We start from the raw sequence: 19,676 nt of genomic DNA on the forward strand, positions 1-19,676 counted from the left end.
CTATCTGAGGAACGACCCCCCCCGCCCCCCGCCACACACACAGAAAGCTCCCTGAGGGCAGCACCATGTCCTGTGTGACCTGATTACCCACACAGTCCCCTGTCTAGCACAGGATAGATGCTGGTAATACTGGTTGAGGGAATGCTGCTGCATGTCAGAACTAGAGAGGTCCATGGTGACAACCAATTGTCCCCTATTGCTTCTGCCTGTCTCAGTGACATGGCTGGAGGAAGAGTTTTGGGGAGGATGAGTGATTTGCTCAAGGGCACAGTGACTGAGGGACCCATTACCAGTTCAAGCCTAGGGATTTCCACTTCCTGCTTGTCCACCCATCCCCTGCTCTACCCGTTTGTAATTTCTGGAAAACCCCAAACTCCAGGCTGAGTCCCCCTTGTTGGTTTTGAAGGTTTAGGAAACAAAACATCAAGCCCTGTATGATATATATTTTTTTAATTTTGAAGATAAGGGACCCATACCCAGAGGGGATTCCATCCGTTGGTAGGCAATGTGGACACATGCCTAGAAGTTGAAGCCTTGGTCTAGCAGGCAGTTATCTCTACTTGGGTTTGTCCTTGAAATACCTGACGCCTCCCCTGAAAGCCTGGATCATTGGTGAGTCATGGGAGTTCTGGGTCATGAACTGGGTACTTGCTTCGGGCTCTCTCAGATGGAAGCGGTTCAGAAAACTTTCCATATTCCAGGAGCCTGGAAGAACAGATAAGCATAGGGAGTCAGTAAGAGGGACCATGCACCTGAGAGCTGGCAGGGATTTGCCAGCTCTGGGGGCATACAACAAGCAGACTCTCCCGGCTGTGGGGCTTTGAGGACAAATTCCTGGGAAGCCTTCTGGCCCCTCGCTGCCAGGGATGCTAGCAGAGCGGTTGAGAAGTAGCAGAGTTAGTTGCCTGATTATCAGAGGACAATGGGGACTAATCCCAGACCAAGTCAAGGCTACCTTGGGACTCCTTTCCCAGGGCCCCTTATTTAGCACACCATGGCTGGGGATGTAGCTCAGTGCAGAGCATTTGTCATGCAGGCAAGAGGCCCTGGGTTCAACCCCCAGCCGGGAAACAACCACCACCACCAATAATATTTAGCACAGGTTGCCTTCTTTGCCTGTACAGAAAGGAAATGCCAATCAGGTGGGCCCATCACCCCTCCACCCACCCCCTCTTCCTGCAGCTTTCCTGACCCCATGACTGAGGCTTCATTGCTTCTTCTCTCCACACCTGGTCACCCCAAGTGCTGGGGCTGAGACTGGCGGGGCTGTCTGTGCTGGTTCTTACAATCTCTCCCCAACCACCCCCTGCAACAGGGCTCGCCCTGTGTGGAGGTGCAGCGATGGCATTTGGATTCTGGGGGGGAAGTGAGTGTGGGAGAAACGTTCCCAGGCTGGGCCTGGAGACACTCAAGCAGCCCAGTTTGAAGGGGGCTCTCTTCAGGGGGAGGCGACACACCAGGGGTCACATCTTCTGGGGCGAGTGTGAACAGGCCTCCTGGCAGGGTAAGGAGGGCACTTCCTGGGGCACCAGCACCAGGGAGAGGTGAGGGAAGTGGTCAGAGGCACATTCCCACGCTCTTGTTTCCCAAAGCCTGAGCCTCAGGCACCCTGGGCAGATGGTTGCCAGAAAAATACAGGAAGCCCAGTTTGGATTTCAGATAAACAACAAATAATTTGTTATGTGTTCCACTTATTACACAGAACATACTTAGATTAAAAACTTTTTCATTGTTTAACCAGATTTCAAATTTAATTGAAATTGAATTGCATCCTGCATTTTTTTTTTTCCTTTCTTTTGGGGTCTAAATCTAGCCACCTTCTCTGGATGGAGAGAACACTCAGGAAAGGCCTTGTTCAGAGCAAGTTAGCAAGTGGCAGATTTGCCATGGTTTGGTCAAAACCAATCATCTCCAGACAGAGGAGGGTTAAGGGCTGGCAGCCTGGAATTCTTAAACCCTCACCTGAGAGCCACAGGTCACCAGTGCCACACCTGTTGGCTCCTGTGTGTACTCACTGCTCTTTTTATAACAAGAAGAAAATGAGTCCACCCAAATGTTCCTCTTCTCCATTTACCCTCTCCCTCCAGGTGTTTCAAAGATATTCTCAAGGAGAGGACAATTTTTGATCCCCAACCCCAAACACAATAATAGTAATAAAGCAAATAATAATAATAGCAGCAACAGGACACCTCTGCGGTGCCTTCTGTGTGCCAGGTGCTCTCCCAGGAGCACTATACACATTAAGGATCATATTATGGGGGACTGGGTATATCCCTGGCTCACTGACGGGACGATGGGACCCAGTGCACTACTGGGGAGAAAACTTCTTGGGAGGCAGGGATGAGGTCAAGGTCTTTCCAGGTTCTCTCAATCCCATCTGACTCAGTGACCGTGTACTTGGATTGACCTTGAGAGCTGCAGAATGAGGGCTTGCAGGGGTGTCTCAGGGAAAGGGCAGAGAGAGTCCAGCTTGTTGGATGGGTGCTGACTGCCCTGGTCCACAGTGTGGCTTTGTGTCACTCCAGAGCCCTTTCGGAGGCACTGTGTCTGGTTGGAGCCTCTGCACCACAGGGATCGTGATGGCTGTAGAGGAATTCTGGTCTATGAACCTGGGAAACTTTGGCACGTGTGCATGTGTGTGCACACCAGTGCATGTTTGTGTGTGTTCACGTGCATGCCACGGAAAAGGCTCATGGGTAAATTGATGTGTGGCAAACACAAGGGGACAAGGGGCCTTCCCCATTGAGTGGGACAGGAAGGAACCTGGGTGACAAGGAGGGAATTGAAACCAATCACGAGATCAGGGCAAGATGATGGAAAGAAATCCCCTATACCCTGAGAGAGACCAGGCTCCCCTCACACAGGAGCACAGGCCTGCCTGCTCAGAAGCTGCCTTCTATCTGAGCTCAGAGTTGTCCCTGGTGCCTCAGGATTGTTCCCAGCCCCATTTCCGACAACCCTGTGGTTCTCGGGCTCCTTGGGCAGCTGTGGCACCCAGACCCTGTGCTGGCTAGCCTCGGGCCACTTCCTCCCCTGGCTCACCCAGGACTCCTTAAACACCCCCCACCACTCTGTTTCCTGCCACAGAGGGCGAGAGGAACTGACCCTGAGCAAGTTCTAGAAGGAAGAGGGGTGAGTCAGGCCCTCAGGGGTGTATGGGGAGAGATGGGGAGCTGTGGCTTCTGTGGTCGCAGCTCAGAGGAAAGCCCCTTCCTGTATGGCACTGCTCTGTCCCCGAGCTGCAGGGAAGCTGCTGCCACGCAGGAAGAGGGCTGTGTCTGTGCCAGGGCCACTGAACTTGAAGCCAGGCTGGACTCTACCTGGGACAGGGCAGGGGCGGTGAGTGCACTCCAGAGGCCTCTGGGGGAAGGCAGCCTGCCAGTCTGTCTCTTGAGCTGTACAGTGGCAGCAACACAACGTCCTGGGCTCCTCGGGTCAGGGCTGCCGCATGATGTGTAGGTTGGTCCCTGCAGGACCCATTTCTGCAGAGCCAGCTGCACACCCTGCCTCGAGGCCGTTGCCTTCCCTTGCTGGTCAGTGCCACTGGAGACCTTCTTAGGTGAGGGCTGTTGGATGCTAGAGATGTTTGGGCAGGAGGGGGTTGGGGGAAAGCTTGGGTGTTTCTGAGCCAACATTCTGTGCCTGACCTCCCGTCTGACACCAGGTGGAAGGAAGGACCCCTGTCTCTAGCAGTGAGGGTGGCCTCGTTCTCTGAGTTCAGTCCTAGGGACAGCCATGGCTGGATGTTTGGAAATGACTCTGGAGGATGTCTTGGCAGTCACTCTTTCTACTTCCAGGTCCTGAATCTGAGGGGCTGGCTCTGCACAATTTGGCTTATCACACGATCCCCCTAGCTAGCTCCCTTGGGCCTGTGAGGGCCAAATGGGCCTCCAAGAGACTGAGAAGGGGATGTGCCCCCTTGTATTGTCCTGATTCCCCCAGGCTCAGGAGAATGCGTAGACAGCTCCTCTGCACATGCTCAGTTGAGGGGACCTGGGATGCAGGGTCCCTTAGCTAACACTGGCAGCCATCCCTGGGCCTCTGTCAGGCAAGTGGGATGAGGTGCTTTACCCAGTCTCACTCCTGCCCTCAGTGACTTTCTAACATAACACAATCCACAGAGGACAAATAAAAAACTAGTCCTTGGAAGGGAGGCCTTGGCCAACAGCTGGGGCCCTTGACAGATGCTCACAAGCCCTTCCGTGGGCCAACTCTTAGGCTTTTCACCAGCAAAGGACAGTGCTTCCTGACCCCTGACTTGCCAAGGACATTCCCCACTGGACTTGTCACTTGTCCTTTGAGGGCTCTGAAGTGTTTCCCTGTCAGCCTGGGGACTGGGACTGGGGACTGGGAAGACAAGGGTGGGCTGGAGAACAAGGGGCAGGATTTTGAGCCCTTGAGTTTGGCTTCCTGCTCTGGAGGGACCTGGGCACCTGTCCCCGAGCTGCCCTGTCCCCCTGGGCAGGTGACTCCTGTCTAACCATAGCAGCCTTGCTCTTCCCTGCTCTACTCTCCTACTTGGCAGGGCACTGCTTCTTGTCAGGGGACGGTGGCCCTGAAGAAAACAACAAGAATTCAACTCCAACCTAATAACCGCCCCACACAGGGCCCGGCTCAGGTCTGTAATTTGTCTGGCTCGTCTGGAGCTGGCTGCGGTGATAGAAGCGCTGATGCCTTTCTCCTGAGATTAATGATGTCCTGGTGGTGGTGGGCGGGAGGCCCGAGCCTTTTATTTTTTGTGCCATTAAATGACATCCAGAGACTTTCACTCAGGAGCTGAAAAGCCCTCGTTCCATCACATCTGATTACTCCTGGAGAATATTTGCTGAGTGGCTGATCCTGAGGCTCCAGAGGCCTGAGGAGGTGACACTTGGCCTGTGGTTGGTGTGAGAGAGCAGGGAGGCTGGGGCAGTCCCAGGGTGGTGAGGGGCTACCAGGTCTCCTCTGAAGAAGAGAACTTAGGAGAACTGGACAGCGGAAGGATGATTCCTACCTGTCCAGCAGGTAGATCACCCAGGCCTCCCTTCTCCATCTTGAGGCTGAGGGTGAGGACCGGGAAGCGAGCCAGAGAAGGAGGCCCGAAAGCTGCTAAGGTAGCTCCCAGTTATCAACTCCAACATTTGGTAGTGGCAAAGGTTGTCTGGGACTTGGGGATTCTCTGTTGTCTCCCCATGATCTGTCTGATGTTCCTTGGGACAGCTGATGCGTGGCTGGGTGGGGGCATACTTCTCCAGGACGTCTGCCTCATGCCCATAGAGATTTCAGGCAGTTTCTAGCCAGGGTGCTTGTCTGAGTGTTGCCCAGATGGCCCCAGCTGGGTGGCTGCCAGGACCCTAGTCCTACCGGCCCTGCTAGGTGGGTGGGGCCCTTCGGAGGCAGAAGAGAGCAGCCTGCCGCAAGCCCACACGGTGATCAGGGGTGGTCCCTGGGGGTCTGGTGCTGGGCCAGGTGAACCACCATGGGAGGTCACGGCGGGTGGGGTGGGCTGTTTTGCAGTGGGCTGGGTGTGTTTGTGTCTGTCTGTGTGTGAGCTGGAGGGGGCCTGTCTGAGGGTGCTCTCCACGCAGGGCACCTTTCCCTCTGGGCCTCTTCCCTCCAAACTTCCCTATACTCTACGTGCCCCTCGCTCCTCAGGTCCCTGGAGTTCCTGCCAGTCAAAAGCTTCCCACTGCTGATGGCTGCTTGGGGCTCTGGGGCCCTCCTGTCCTTGGCCCCATTATGCCCCATGTTTCACTCACCTGGGAGCCCCGAGGCCTTCGATGCTACAAGCAAGTCGTAAGCCTCACTGTATGGCCTGTTCCTTCTAATCCTGAATCCATCTGGCCTAGAACCCCAAGGACCCTTGCCTGCCACCCTTATCCTGTTCTGCAACAAGTGAGCTTTCCCTCCAAAGGCTTCTGTGTGCCCCTGTGAGGGGGCAACCGAGCCACCCCTCTAGTCCCTGCCCAGGCACTGGGGCACGATCCTGGGCCCATGGCCTTGGAGTGGCTCTGAAGCAAGCTTTGGCATTTGATCTATCATGGGACAGAGAGAGAATTTTCCCAGTTTGTTCACCAGAGGATCATGAACACAGCTTGTCACCTCTGGGTGAGGCGACTGCAGTGTGGCACGGTGCAGACCACAGCTCTCCAGGAGCTCAGCCACAGCTTTTTACCTGAGGGAAGGACAGACTGTCTGCGGCTCAGGGCAGCAGGATGCAAATTCTCCCTGTCTATCCCTGGCCCGCGGCCCAGAAGTCTGGTGGTCTGGGTGGAGGGAGAAGGTGCATTGTGGCAGTGGGAAGAGCCCTTCCCCAGGACTTAAGAAGATTGGTCAGCTCTCAGCTGCAGACCTTTGGTCAATCCTACCTCTCACTGTTCTGGGCTTCAGTTTTCTTGTTTGCCCCCAGGAGATGTGGCAGCTGTCCTGCCCACCTAATATGGTGGACAAGGCTTCAGTGAAGGGCAGGGCAGGCTGGTGGCCCTGCCTGCCCGGAGTTGGGACAGGGAAGACATTTGGCCTGGAGACTGTCATTTGTGGACACCGTCTCTTCAGGTGCTGGAGAGGTGGCCGTCTCTTCAGGTGCTGGAGGAAGTTGACGAACGTGGGGGTGTGAGAATGTTCAGATCCATATGTGTGTGCGGGGAGACGGGCACAGTGACAGGTGGTGAAAGGAAGGAAGGCAGAGGTGAGCTCCTCTCTCAAGGAATTTATACTTCGTGGTGGAAGAAAGGCTGACAGGTGCAGAATGGGATTTAGTGGCAAGGCAAAAAAGATAGAGGCAAGGTGCCCAAGGAGGCCCAACAGAATGTTATGAGAGGGGACACAGTGGGGGGGACACTAACAGGAGAGGGCAGCGCCAGGCTTGGCTAAGAGGGAACAGAGTTTAGCCCAGGGGTTATTGTGGATATTCACAAGGAAGTGACAGGTGTCCTCAAGGCAGGCAGGGCCTTCCAGGACTGGGCGATGGAGAAGTGGGGTGTCCAGGTCAGCAGGCAAATCTGTAGTTGGGTGAGGTTGTGGGTGGCTTGACATGAATATAAAGCAGGGGTGTTCTGGCAACGTGTGGTGCATGTGAAGGCTGCTTGCGGGGTCCCTCAACGGCTTCTGTTGTTCCTCTGGAATCTACAAAACTCTATCTAGAGGCCAAATCTGAGGCTGCTTCTTGGAAAACATGTAGGGGGACCATGAAAATCACCAGATGAGCCCAGAGGACAGAGCTGGGACTTTGGGTGTGAGGAGGATGCAGAGGAAGGACAGGAAGCAGAGGTGGAAGTCTAGTATATCAGAGGCCTGAGGTAACACTAACCTAAGCTGAGAAGGCAGAGTGTGGCCTTTGGGACAATGACAGTGCAACAGGGCCAGCTCTTGTCAGAGGCAGCGTTCAGGCCCTATTGGCTTCAGGGTTGCCTGTCCTTCCCCCATTTGCTTAAGCTGCTTGGATGTCTACCTTGCTCTTTGTGAGTGCCAGCTCCCCACGGGCTACACCATGGTGACACACATGTTCAAGAAAGTAGGGACAGGTGGTTCCCTTGTCTACTACCAGCACCCGGCACCATGTAGGATCTAGGTGGTGGGAAATGTGGGCCATGGAAGGAGGGGGAGGGGCATGACCATGGGTGCTTCCTCAACCAGAGGCAGGGTAGCTGGTCCTGGTGGCCCACTTGCTAGGAAGCCTCATGGGAGGCAAATGTTGAGTTGGCTAGGGGAGTCAGACCTTGTCCACTCTCTGCATATGTGTGGCAGCACAGAGTTGAGAAGAGCCCGGGAAGGAGTGAGCACACCAGTCCTGGGTCATTGAGCCGCGAACAGCTCGTCCAGCCCCTCATCCTGATGAGGTAAAAATCAAGATCCAGGGATGCAAGGTGGCTTGTCCAAGGTCACACAATGGATGTTTGAATGTCCATTAGGGTCTGTAAACAAGTCAAGATGGCGCCTGGCATTTTGCCAGAGGGAATAATTTATGAAGTAACGCCAGCGAGCCATTAAGTGTGGAGATTCTTTATTGGTTGACTGCTGTATCTAGTTTGTGTTAATTAGATAAGCTGTGTGTAATGTATATATACCCCTCCTGTCCTACAATAAACGGCTCCCACTCCTGCTGTATCAATCTACACAAGTTGCTCGTCACCCCCTGGGTTATTTTGCTGCAGCCGGACTGCGGCAAATGTCAAAATGTCCTCAGTTGCTGACCACATATCTTGTCCTGAGTTACAGGACAAACAGGAATCCTATGGAGATCTCACCTCCTTGGTCTTGAGCAATGCCACCCTGTCACCTATATAGATGGTCCCGACAGGTTCAATTAGAATAATCTTGAGCTCTCTTCTCACCCTCAGCCTGTCATTTACATGTGAGTCCCAGGGAAGGCAGGGGTCTGACTAGGACGAGAACATGATTCTAGACTGGCTCTCTACCATGTTTTTTTCAGTGAGCTGAACACTATACCACATTGAGAACCTTTAGGTTACTTCAGTTTCGAAACCGCTTTGCCAAAGTTTCTTATAACCTCTCAGCTAACCATCTATGTTGATGCTCCCTATCCAGCTTCCACAGCCTGACTTTCCCCCTTTAGTCTCTAGAAGCCATCCCTGATGCTCCCCTCCCTTCACAGCTCCATTCCCATGGAGAGAAAACTAGACCAAGGCAGGTCCTGGGGCCTGTATTCATTGGCAGGGCCCCAGGTCCTGGCCTCTCGAGTGCTGGTCCAGATTGGGGCTGCACAGATCCCCAAGCACTGCCCAGCTGTTGCAGAGTGTTCCAGGCCCTCTGCACTGTGATGTTGAGCAAGGACTGCTGCTTCTGCATTTGCAATCTCTCCCACTGCCTCACATCCCTCTGCCTCTGGTGGCCCCCTGTCCTCTCTCTCTCATCACTCAGTTTGGTTGTCTCTAGAGTGACATTCCTGGGTGGCTTCTCCTGTTAACATCTCTAAAGGCTTTCCTTGGTCTACCTGCCAATGCTACAGGTTCTCTGCAGGACTGTCAAGAATCTCTACAACCTTCCCATTTTCTCACATTTAAAATAAAAATCTTTGCATCTCTGGTTTCCCCAGCCTGGAGCTCCCTGCTCCTTTACTCAAGGATGCGATTCTCTTTCTGTGAGGTCCAGCCCTTGTCCCACTTGGAGCCTCAGGGCCACAGACATCTGTTGCTCCTCTGCAAATGATCATCTCATTTTCTAGGGAGGAAATTGAGGCCCAAAGAGGATCATTGATTCACCCCTAAGTGGATCATTGATTCACCCCAAAGTCACATCACTAGCTAGAGAGTGGAAGAAATATTTCCTCACCCTACAGTGAAACACCTTTTCCCCCTGCCTGCTGAAGAGGCATGCTGTCCTGGAGAACAGAGGGACCTAGGAAGGGAAAGGACCTAAGCCCACTCGGTGATCTCCTGTGCCCTCAGGGTCATAACTGAGCACTTTAATTACAAGCTGCTCCATATTGTTATTTAATCAGTTCCAAGTAAGCTGCTTGAGGGCAGGGAAAATGCCCGGAACGTGGGGATTAGGTTTTCTCAGAAGCCCCCAGCACAGGGCTAGGCACCTGGAAGGCTGTCCTAGGGCAAGACTGGTACCTTGGCTGCGGCTTCCATCTGGGAAGGTCATTTTCTTGCTTTCATTTCTGGCAGCAAATAAAGCAGCACAGGAGCCCAAGGGACTGCACCCAGATGTAAGTTTTCATGAGAATGGAAGGTGGGTCGTGTGTGTGTGTGTGTGTGTGTGTGTGTGTGCATACATGTGCACAGGAACGGTGGTTTGGGCAAAAGTCCACAGGGATTGATAAAGGGTCTTAGGACTGATGGATATCCAGACTCCTGGCCTTGCCACCTGTGACCCAGGATGACAGGTGGCCTTTGCTGGGCCCTCTCATCACTGTGTTTTCTGGAGGTTGGCAGCCATCAGATCAGGAGCCCCAGCTTGGGGCAAAGGTGGGCAGTGTCTTGGGCATACACAGCCTCGCTTTGTTCCTGGCCCCTGTCACTGCTCCTCCTAGTATCATCTAATCTTCTCTCTTCCCCTCTCCATTCTGCTCTTTGAAGGAAGCACCCAGGAGAGGCTCTTGGGTGTGACCCTGTCTGAGCATCTCCATGCAGGGCTTCTGCTTTGGGACCTGGCATCTAACGGGGAGTGTCTGAGACACTGCCTCACTCTATGAGAATCCCTTGGGGGGTGGGAACATCCTAGGCAAAGGCGCTAGTTCCTGGTCCCTGGAAGTCACAGTGCCTGAGCTGGTGGAAAGGACTTCCTGACATCTTTGGTGAGATTGATTCCCAGGATGCTGGAGAAATTTGTCTTGGCCTGGAAAAGATGCAGTTTTTCTTCCTTCTCTGTATTCAAACTTCAAAGTTTGTCTTTGCTAAAGCCATTTAAAGAGATTTGCAGGTTGGCGAGGTGTAAGGGCACCTGGAGAGGGTTCACGGGTGGAAAGGTCCTCTGGGAGGCCTCTGATTGGTGGCCCCTGGTAGGCATACGTCTGAGCCAGTGCTTTTCTGGACTCCACATTCCCCTTCTCCGGGGCCTCAGGCATCAGGGTTGTGACAATACCTGCACCAGCTTCTCAGTGGGTGGATGTTGGTCAGGGTCACTGGGTGAGAGGAATTGGTTGATGACATCCACCCTCCCACTCAATTTCCTGACAGCCTAGGAGATGTGCTCTTTGTACCCTCTAATGTCACTTGTACATTCTACACAGCTCTCCCTGTCCTAAAACTGGGAGGTGATAGAGTGCATAAGGATTACTTTACTTCCTATGCCCCCAAGAGAAATCTAGGACTGTGGGGGGCGTGGCTCACACAGTTGAGTCACCTGCAGTGGGTTGCTGTGGCCAGCTCCACAGCTCCTCCTGCTTCCTGGCCCTGGTGGCTGGAGGACTGAGGCCAAGCAGGTTGGGTTAGTCTTTAGGAGGTTTGGGAAATGGGTCCTGTCCAGTGTCTGAGGAGAGCTGTTCAGAGAGGCTGGTGGAGGGGGTGTGGCTGAGGCAGTCTTTGCCCCAGCACCCAGATGGCAGGGCAGACCAACCAATTAGCCACCAATGAAGATAGACCGGCAGGGTGGCATTCCAGGGCCCTCTTGCTCAGATCAGCCTCAATTATAGGGTACAATTACCTGCTGAGGTGTTGTGGGGTATTTGCCTGCACATGCCACACAAAGTTTCGGGGGTGCTTCTTGGTCTTTGGGACTTACTTTTGGGAGAGGACCATATCTGAGGTCAATGTCTCCTTTAGGGCCCCTCATTCCAGTTCACTCCCAAAGAACACCACTTTTTGACCCCAGTCTCCTTGGCTCATGGGTGGGGGTCAAGGTCCCGATAGCCCCACAAACGCATGAAGGTTCAGTTTTACCCAGGAGTCCACCCTGGCTGTAGTGTGAAGAACGCCAAAGCCTTACCTCGAGATTTGCTTTCACTGGGAAGAAGAGAGATGACCTCGTTCCTTTCTTGAAGATAGACTAACAACTGGTAGCGATGGAAGCCACTATTTGCTGGTGGGGAGGGAGGCTTGTAGGCTGCAGGTGGAGAAAGGGAGAGACAAGTGAACTCACATCTCTGCTGCCCAGGGCAGAGCTCCTGCTTCCAGAGGCTGCTGGCTACTCGAGAAAACAAGCCCCTGTGTCTTTCCATGGCCCTGCTGACCTTCCTGGGGCCCCAGATGAAGGTTTACCTGCTGCATGCCATTATGTTTGGAAGGACCTCCCCTTTGGTATTTTCACTTCAGATGTCCATTTTGGGGTCTGGGGTGGTGGAGGAAAGAAGGTGGTCCCGGAGGAAATGCTCCAGGTTGGAATGAAGGTCTGGGGTGCTGCTGTGGCTTCCAGGGCTCACCGGGTCACTGGGTGCTGGTGTTGTCCTGTTTTTGCTCTAGTCTATTCGGATGGATTTCCTGCCTCAAGAGAAACCCATCTTCCCCCGTGAGTGTGTTTGGCAGTGAATTTTTATTTATTTTTTTCAGCATTTCCTTATGAACTCAATCCCCAAAGAAGCCAGTTTCTTGGCTGGGTCTGGAGGATCTGGAAGTGGTTACGGGGGTGGGTGGGACTGGGTTCAAAGGTTTGATCATAGGCGCTGGGGGCACTGGGGAGAAGGTTCGTCTCCCTCCTCTTCACTCTCCCTCTGGGAGACTGGCCTTTTTGGGTGTGGGGGGAAAGTGGGGTGGAGATGTCTCTTATCCTTCCCTTGAGTCTATGCAGGGACCTGGTTTTTGCTGGCCTGGACTGAAACTTCTAAACTGGGCCTCCTTCCAAGAATGCTGTGCCCCCTCCCACTCCCCTCCCCTCTCTCCACCTCCCTCTCCAAGGAGGAGAGTCAGGCGGGAGCCAAGAATCTTCCTGGGGTGGGTGGGGAAGGAGTGTTTGCAGTGAGGATGCTGGTGGGAGGGAGTGGTGGTACTTACGGCCATCCCCCAACTTTCCTCTCCTGACCATTAAACAAAAGAGTGACTGGCTGCTTGGCGCTGTTGAAAGTATTTCTCATTGTGTACTTCCGGCCACTGGGGCCTTCAGTGTGCCAACAGCCAGGGGAATTCCTGACTGTTCATCTTTCCCATCGCAAATCAGATGTGTGTTTGTGTGTGTGTGCGCACACTCACATACACACACACACTCAGAGAGAACAGAGCAGGGTGTGCCAGGAGCTCTGTGAGTTTGTGTGGTTTAGGGTCTGTAGTGGGGCAGGTGTGAGATGGGAACAGCCCGTGTGCCAGAGCTCTGAGGCTGTGGCAGAGGGTGTGTGTGAATTTGGGTAAATCAGCCTTTCTTCACAATCACCGCCAGTGCTGGGAAAGATTTCTGAGCATGGGGTGCTGAGTATCTCTTTGTGTGAATGAGTTTGGAGGGCAGGTGGGATGTGACAACTTCTGGCCAGGCTGGTGGACATGGGGGTACATGCTATGTACCCTTGAGATGGGCGTATTCCATGCTGCCAAAGCCAGATGACCAGGATTCTGTGTGCACAAGTCTGAAGTTGGAAGCCACTGGTGCTATGTCTTTAGGGTAGATGGAGACGACCCCCTCACTAGGGCTTTCCTAAAGAATCCTCCACTCAGAACCTCCAGAAGTACAAACTGGGGTGGGGGACACAAATGCTGGGGTGCATAACCTTCACTTATGGCATCTGCATCCTCCCCGACCTCTGCAGGTGGGTATGATCTCCATTTTCTGGAAGAGGAACTGGAGACTGAGAGGTCAAGCCAGGCCACCAGGAGCTGGGATTTGAATCTAGACCTATGTGGGGCCTAACTAAGCCCATGCTGCTTCACAGACCAGGAAGACTTTGTCCTCGGCCAGCTCACCACCTGAGTATCCCCTGTAAATGGAGTCCAGGGCACACCTTGGGAGTGGAGACCCGAGGAAGGGGCCTGGGGGGCTGGGAGAAAGGGAGGGCAGGTCCTACTCCTATTTTATTCTCTTTAAAACAGCAAACTTGTAAGGCATTTGTGCAGATGACATCAGGGTGTACAGGGACCTTTGGGGTTGGTGTTTGCACTTTGCAAAGCAGCACCAGGAAGCTGTGTTACTATGACTCTTATGACTGTCATCGAGACCCTGGCTGGGGGAGGGAGCACTGATGGTCTTACTCACGTGTTAGCACCTGGCCCTGAATATTCCCTTTCTTTATGTCATTGCCCTGAAACGAGAGACAAACAGAGCCATGGTTACTTCTGGGGCAGCGTAGGCCAGCGCCACGTGAGAAGACCCAAGATATTAAGATAGGTGGAAAGCAAATGCTACCATGCTTTAGTCCCCGGGGTCTTCGAAGCAAGATGGAAGAGGAGGCGCAGGATGGGCTATGGGGCTTTAGAAGGAGTCCCCAAGGGGCCTGGGAAGAGAAGACACAAGGTGTCTGAGGGTGGTCTGGAGGTGAAGGACAGACAGCTCTGGGAAATCCTGATAGGACCCCCCCAAAGGACTGCCTCATGGTCCCTGTACCCTGAGATTGGGCCCAGCAATTGATTGTCAACCTGTAGATCTGGGCGCCTAATTGTTCTCAGGGACTTGCTAACCGGCCCGTCCCCTCAGGAGGGAGAATTTGGCTGACTTTGGAGACTTTCGGCACGTTAGGCCGTCGGCATCGTAAGCAACCAGAGGGAGGGGCTGGACGGCCTTGCTCGAGGAAGCTCATTCAGCCACAAGCTCTGGGCAGTTTTTTTGGCCTCAGTTTCCCTCCTTCTCCTCCCCCTTCCCTCCACTCCAGTGTCTGTGGGATAATGAGGTGCTCCTGGGGGCGGGCGCTAATTACTGTTTGTGCAGGACTGGGAGATGCTCAGATGAAAGGGACTGGAGCCGGGCCCCTGGGTCTGTGCCACGGTTCAGGACCCCGGGCCATGCCAGGGAGCCCTGCGGCCCCTAGGTGTGGAGTTTTATAGCCTTAATGATGGTGATTAGCATGGTGCTTAATTGATTCTGCCAACACCTAACTGTGCCCTGGCCCCCTTTCCACCCAGCCCTTCCTGGGATGGCTCTTGCCCCTTGCCTCCAGCAGATGCTCATGGGAGTGCGGGAGAATAGGGGAGGGCTGGGAGGCCCCACCTGGGTAGTGGGAGAGAGTTGTTGGTGGGGGTGAGATCCCACCCTGGGTGCCCAGTGGCCCCTTCCAGAACCTACCTGACCTCCCTTGAGGCCGTAGCTCATTCATTACTGTCTTCACCTTTGGAGTTTCCTTGCCAGTATCCCTCTCCCAGTTTGGGTCTAAGTCACTTTTGGTAGGAAGACGGAGCAGGACACCCGCCCCCTGCACCCAAGAGCCCACCACACTTGGTTTTCTGCCCCCTGTGCAGGTGAGTCTCTTCTTTCCACCCTTCTGGCCTCCCCAGAGGGATAGTGAGCACCCAGGCAGTCTTCACCTTCAGCCCCACACATCAGTGGCATGCCCCAGCCCTACTTGGCTGGCACTTCCTCTGCAGTCTCTTGATTCCCCCAATTTGGGCTCTGAAATTGCCCAGGCCCAGATATGGCCAGGGACGGAGAGTAAGGGGTGGAAGCACTCTGAGAGGAGGTCAGGACCCAATAGGGGCCTAGCAGCCACTCTTCCCACCCTAGCAACATCGAGAGAACCAGAGCAGGGGCTGGGGGTGGGGTGGGTGGTGTTGGCCCAGGGAAGCCAGCCCAGCCCACGGCTCTGTTCTGCAGCCTCCTCCTCAGACCCTCCCAGTCATCCTGGGCCAGGCCAGCGGTTTGTTTAAACCAAACAATGGCAACCCAGGCTGCCTGTTTCTCTTCAATTCCCCACAGGCTTGGGTCCCACCCAGAGTGATAAACAGGCCTCTCTCCTCCGGAGGGAGGTGGTGAGGGAGGGAGCTGGGGCCTGTAGGTCAGTGAGCCTTGACCCCAGGGCTGGGCCAGTGTGGAAAGTCTGATTTGCAGCCTTGCTCAGGGCGGGAGGCATCCCCCCACCCTTTCACCCTGGGAGTGTCCTCTCATATACTGGGGCCAGCTTGGCAAAGACTGTATATAAACTCTCGGGTGGGGTCACTGAGGCGAGCCACTGGCCCTTCCTGCCTGCCTTCCCTTCCTAGCTGCCCCACTGGCCCTGTTCTCTGCTGGGGCACAGAGGGTATTTATGCTCTTCCGGGTCTCAAGCTCATCTTATGGACAGACACTGGCTCTTGCTGGCAGAAAGAGCAGGCATGGACCCTGTGGCAGAGAGTTCCACACAGTGGGTGGATAGAGCAACTGTGATCTTCTTGGGTAAATTGATTGGCCAAGCTCCCTTCACTGGTCAGTCCTGAGGGGCTGAAAATTCGGCCATAGAACCAAAACCTGGCAGGGGCCTTAGGAAACGGTATTCTGAAAGGTGAGAAAGTTGGGGCACAGAGAAGTCAAAATAATTGTCCTGAGCCACTTGAGTAGTGAATAGAAAACCTCAGAATGTTCAGGGAGGAAGGGGCCACAGACTCTGAGGCCAGCTGTCTCCAGGGCCTGGGCCTTTTGGTCCACAGTGCTGTCCTGTGTTTAATCCATGAAGTCATGCCACTGTTCTGGGAGACATGGTTTTTGGAAGACCCTTATTGGTGGTGCAAGAAGTGGACGTAGCTCAATGTAGAATGTGAGCTCAGCAGGCATGAGGTCCTGGGTCCAATCCCCAGCACCAAAAACATAAAAAATAACAGAAAATAAAACTCTTACAAAAACATCCAGACATAGTCTGGGTGGCTGGGGCTGAATGGAAATGCCCACTCCCCCATCCTATATCAGCTCTCCTTAAATTCCTTAGAAAATCATGTCTAGCCTTTGACCACCTTAGAAAGCTGGAACTCTCCAGGGATGGGTGAGATTCAGTTGCAGGAGGTGAGCAGGGAAGTCATAGTTGGCAGCACTGCTCAGGAGCAGAGGCAGGGAATGCCCTGCAAGGGATGGGGTGGGAGCCAGGGTTGGAGGAGCGCAGACACCACAGAGATGGGCTTTGGAAGGAGAATCCTCAGGAGGCTAGAGATTGCTGAGAGCCCCCTACACTTTGGGCCTCCTCCCCTCTACCTGCTACCTCCACCTGCCCCCTGCCTGGTCTCCAGGTGTGCTTGCTTCTCTTTAAGAAGGGCCAACCACCAAACCTCCTTTCCCTTACTGTAGCTAAAGACAGGTTGACATTTTCAAATGGAACTTGTCTAAATGCTCAGGTTAAAAAAAGGAAATAATTATGGAAATTACAAACAGCGCAGACACAGTTGGGTTTCTGATCCTTAAGAATACCGAAAAGTCAAGGATGGGTTTTTCAGAACAGCAGGACAGGGGCACCTGAGGTGTTTGGGAGGTGTACTGGGAGGACATTCAGGGATAGGATGGCTTCAGGGAGGCAAATCTTCCTTTGTAGCATCTTCTGGGGTTGGGGAGTCTGACCCATGATCCTCTTAGCAAGGACATGGAGGAGGAGGGGTAAATTGCTCCTTATAGGCCCAGGATATAAGAAGAGCAGTTGCTTCTTTTTCTTAAAAGTTGGTCCCAGTGTGTGTGTGTGTGTGTGTGTGTGTGTGTGTGTGCGTGCGTGTGTGTATGTGCGTGTGCGCATGTGCATATGTATGTGAATGTGCACATGTACAAATGTGTTTAGGATTCTGGGTACATGCGTGACTCCCTGGCATAGGAATAGGCACAATTTATTCTTACCTCAGGGGAGGAGCTGGGCCCTCTGGACACTTGGGGGGAGTTTCTGCATTTATAGAACCTGCGACTTCCCGGGAGTGGGACCTAGGGCCTCAAGCTGCTAAGGACACAGTCTACATTAAACATCCGTTCCTTGCACCATCAATCTCTCTGAGCTTTAATAAGGGTCTTCCAACAACGATGTCTCCCAGAGGAGTGGTGGGCTTGTCATGACTTGGTGAACTAAACACAGGACAGCACTGTGACCAAAAGGCCCAGGCCCTGGAGCCAGCTCTCTCCCACTTAAGCCCCCACTGTCTCTGTCCAGCTAGTTTGGAACTGGCATGTGAGATGCTTAGGAAAAGTTGGGGCTCCATTGAGGTCACAGCAACCCCATACTAGGATAGGGGTGACACAAGACTGTCTTACTTGTTCTGACTGGTTTGTCTCAGGTCAAATCAAGAGCACAACACCGGAAGCCAGGGGTCTGTTTGTACCCACTATTAGTTTATATCCCTAGCAGGTATTCTCCAGGGCGCTGTCTCCCACCGATTGACCTCACAACACCTCATGTGTAGGAAGGGTAGAGTTTTATCCCTATCAGACCAGAATGAAAGCAGAGGGGCTTCAGCTTCTCCAGGGAAAGGATGCATTCTGCCATTTTTCTAGTCCAGAGACCCTCCTCTTCCACCCTGGTTAGCCTTGCAGGCAAAGGCTATGTGGCTGGACTTGGCTAGTGAGCTCTGGTGGGTGGGGAAGGGGCCTAGCAGTTGCTGGTCCCAGCAGGGATGCTGGCTGTCCTCATTCCCTTTCAATTACCTCCAGGCAACTGCCCGCCCACCTGGGCTTTGAGAAGGCCTCAGGTCCTCACACCCGCTGACCCCCTCGCAGAAGGTCAGCGGCACATTTCTTGGAGCACGGGAGAGATGATTTAATCTCTTCACCCATCTCTTCCCATTTGGACAGGAGTATTCAATCACTCTGACTGGCTGTGAACCCCGGCCAGAGAGGGAAGTTTCACTTTTTTTGATCTCTGAGAAGGTGGGGGGAGGCATCTGAAGAGGCCTGAACTTGAAAGGTAAGGCTTGGGAGTTGAGGGAGAGTCCTGGGAAAAATGAGCCACAGAGCCCTTGGGCGGAAAATAGAGAGGAGGGGGAGAGAAAAGGGAAAACAGAAACAGAGTTCCAGACTCCCTGACACTGGCACTGAGTGAGAAAGCTCCTTGCTGTTCTGCACAGCTGCCTGCAAGCTGCCAAGTGGCGAAGGATCCAGGGAAAGGCACGGCACTGGGAAGTGCTATCCAGCTCTCTGTGTATTCTGCAGTTAACAAAGGGTAAGTGAGTGGAAGGCACTGACAGCTCCCAGGCTCTGGATCCCCAGGGGCCATGGCTGCCAGGCCACCGAACAAATGCTGGCTTGGAGCAGACTCAGTCTGGGAGATCGTGTCTACTCTAAGGGAAAGGCTTCCAGTCAATCAACCCCATGGCCTGCTCTTTTGCCCTGGGATGGAGAAAGGAGGGACCACCACTGAGGTGGGTGCAATGAAGCCCATCCTGGCAGGAAGTGGTAAGAAGGAGACTCACAGATCTGAGACCTGACTGTTTCTAGACCCCAGGGTATAGGATGGTCAAATATTTTGTGCACCCGTTTTGCTTGAGAAATGTCAAGATCAAAGACTTGATAGGCCTCTTCCCAGCAACCTCATGGGCAGTGGGGACAGCATGGTAAATATCATCTGCTGCTTTATGGATGAGCAGCAGATCCTGGTATCGTGGTACCAATTGGCAACAGGACCCCTGGGTTTTCATTCATAGCTTGGCTTCCAATCTGGAGTTGGTACTTCCCCAGGCAAGTGGGATGGGGTGGGCTGGGACTGAGGGGGGACGATTTACTTCTTGGAGAAGTAAGTATTTACTTAGGATGGGAGGGGCTTTACAAGAGCTTCATCTTTCCTGACACTGGGTTTTCCAAGACCAAGGTCAAGGTCAACGTTGCCTGTGGCTTGAATTTTAATTTTTGCTGTGCTGGACCCAGGGTCTGGAGCATGCTAGGCAAGTGCTCTACTGCTGAATTACTTCCCTGCCCTCTCTGTGCCTTGAAAAGTAAGGGTTGCCCCAGCCCCCTGTTCCAGGCCATGGTTCCCCAATAAGCCTCACGCTCTGGAGGTTGGGTGTGTGTGTGTGATGGTCTCTAGCATGGAGCTGAGGAATGGAGGCTGGAGAGATGGGAAAAGGAATGCATGACTGAGAGGCTCTGTATTGGAGATGGAAATATAAATAAGATGTTCATGGTATCTAGGAGCTCATGGTCTAGTGGGGCAGATAAATCAACAAAGAAATAACTACGACAGGCTCAAATGATTGAGGTCTTACAGGCAACGTCAGAGGAACACAGAGGATGGGAGGTGCAACTGCTTGGATGGTGATCAGAGAGCTATTAACAGGAGGCTACACTCCACACTCTGGGCTTTGAAGGATGCATAGAAGTTTTTTTGGTTTTCCGATGGACAAAAAAGGGACTGCTTCAGCCGAAGAAGCTGCCTACGTAATGTCTAAATGTATAAGTGAGATATGAGAAGATCTCCCAGGAATGAGCTGTCTGCTGAAGCAAGAACCAGCGTGCGT

The 19,676-nt window shown here is 53.5% G+C and overlaps 1 protein-coding gene across 2 annotated transcripts in view; it reads right to left on the reverse strand.

Annotated features, from left to right (window-relative positions):
- Positions 1 to 475: 475 nt before the first annotated feature.
- The window catches only part of Pebp4 (phosphatidylethanolamine binding protein 4), a 198,412-nt gene continuing 179,211 nt past the window's right edge, over positions 476 to 19,676 (reverse strand). For both annotated transcript variants that reach the window (XM_071609250.1, XM_071609251.1), the window contains exons 5-7: positions 13,558 to 13,603; positions 11,371 to 11,487; positions 476 to 705 (exon numbers count right to left, since the gene is read on the reverse strand). In XM_071609250.1, the coding sequence (XP_071465351.1) occupies positions 557 to 705; positions 11,371 to 11,487; positions 13,558 to 13,603 (312 nt within the window). In that variant the 3' untranslated portion in view covers positions 476 to 556. The remainder of the gene's footprint in view (positions 706 to 11,370; positions 11,488 to 13,557; positions 13,604 to 19,676) is intronic.

Source organism: Marmota flaviventris, chromosome 3, assembly GCF_047511675.1.
Source record: "Marmota flaviventris isolate mMarFla1 chromosome 3, mMarFla1.hap1, whole genome shotgun sequence".
Taxonomy (NCBI): Eukaryota; Metazoa; Chordata; class Mammalia; order Rodentia; family Sciuridae; genus Marmota; species Marmota flaviventris.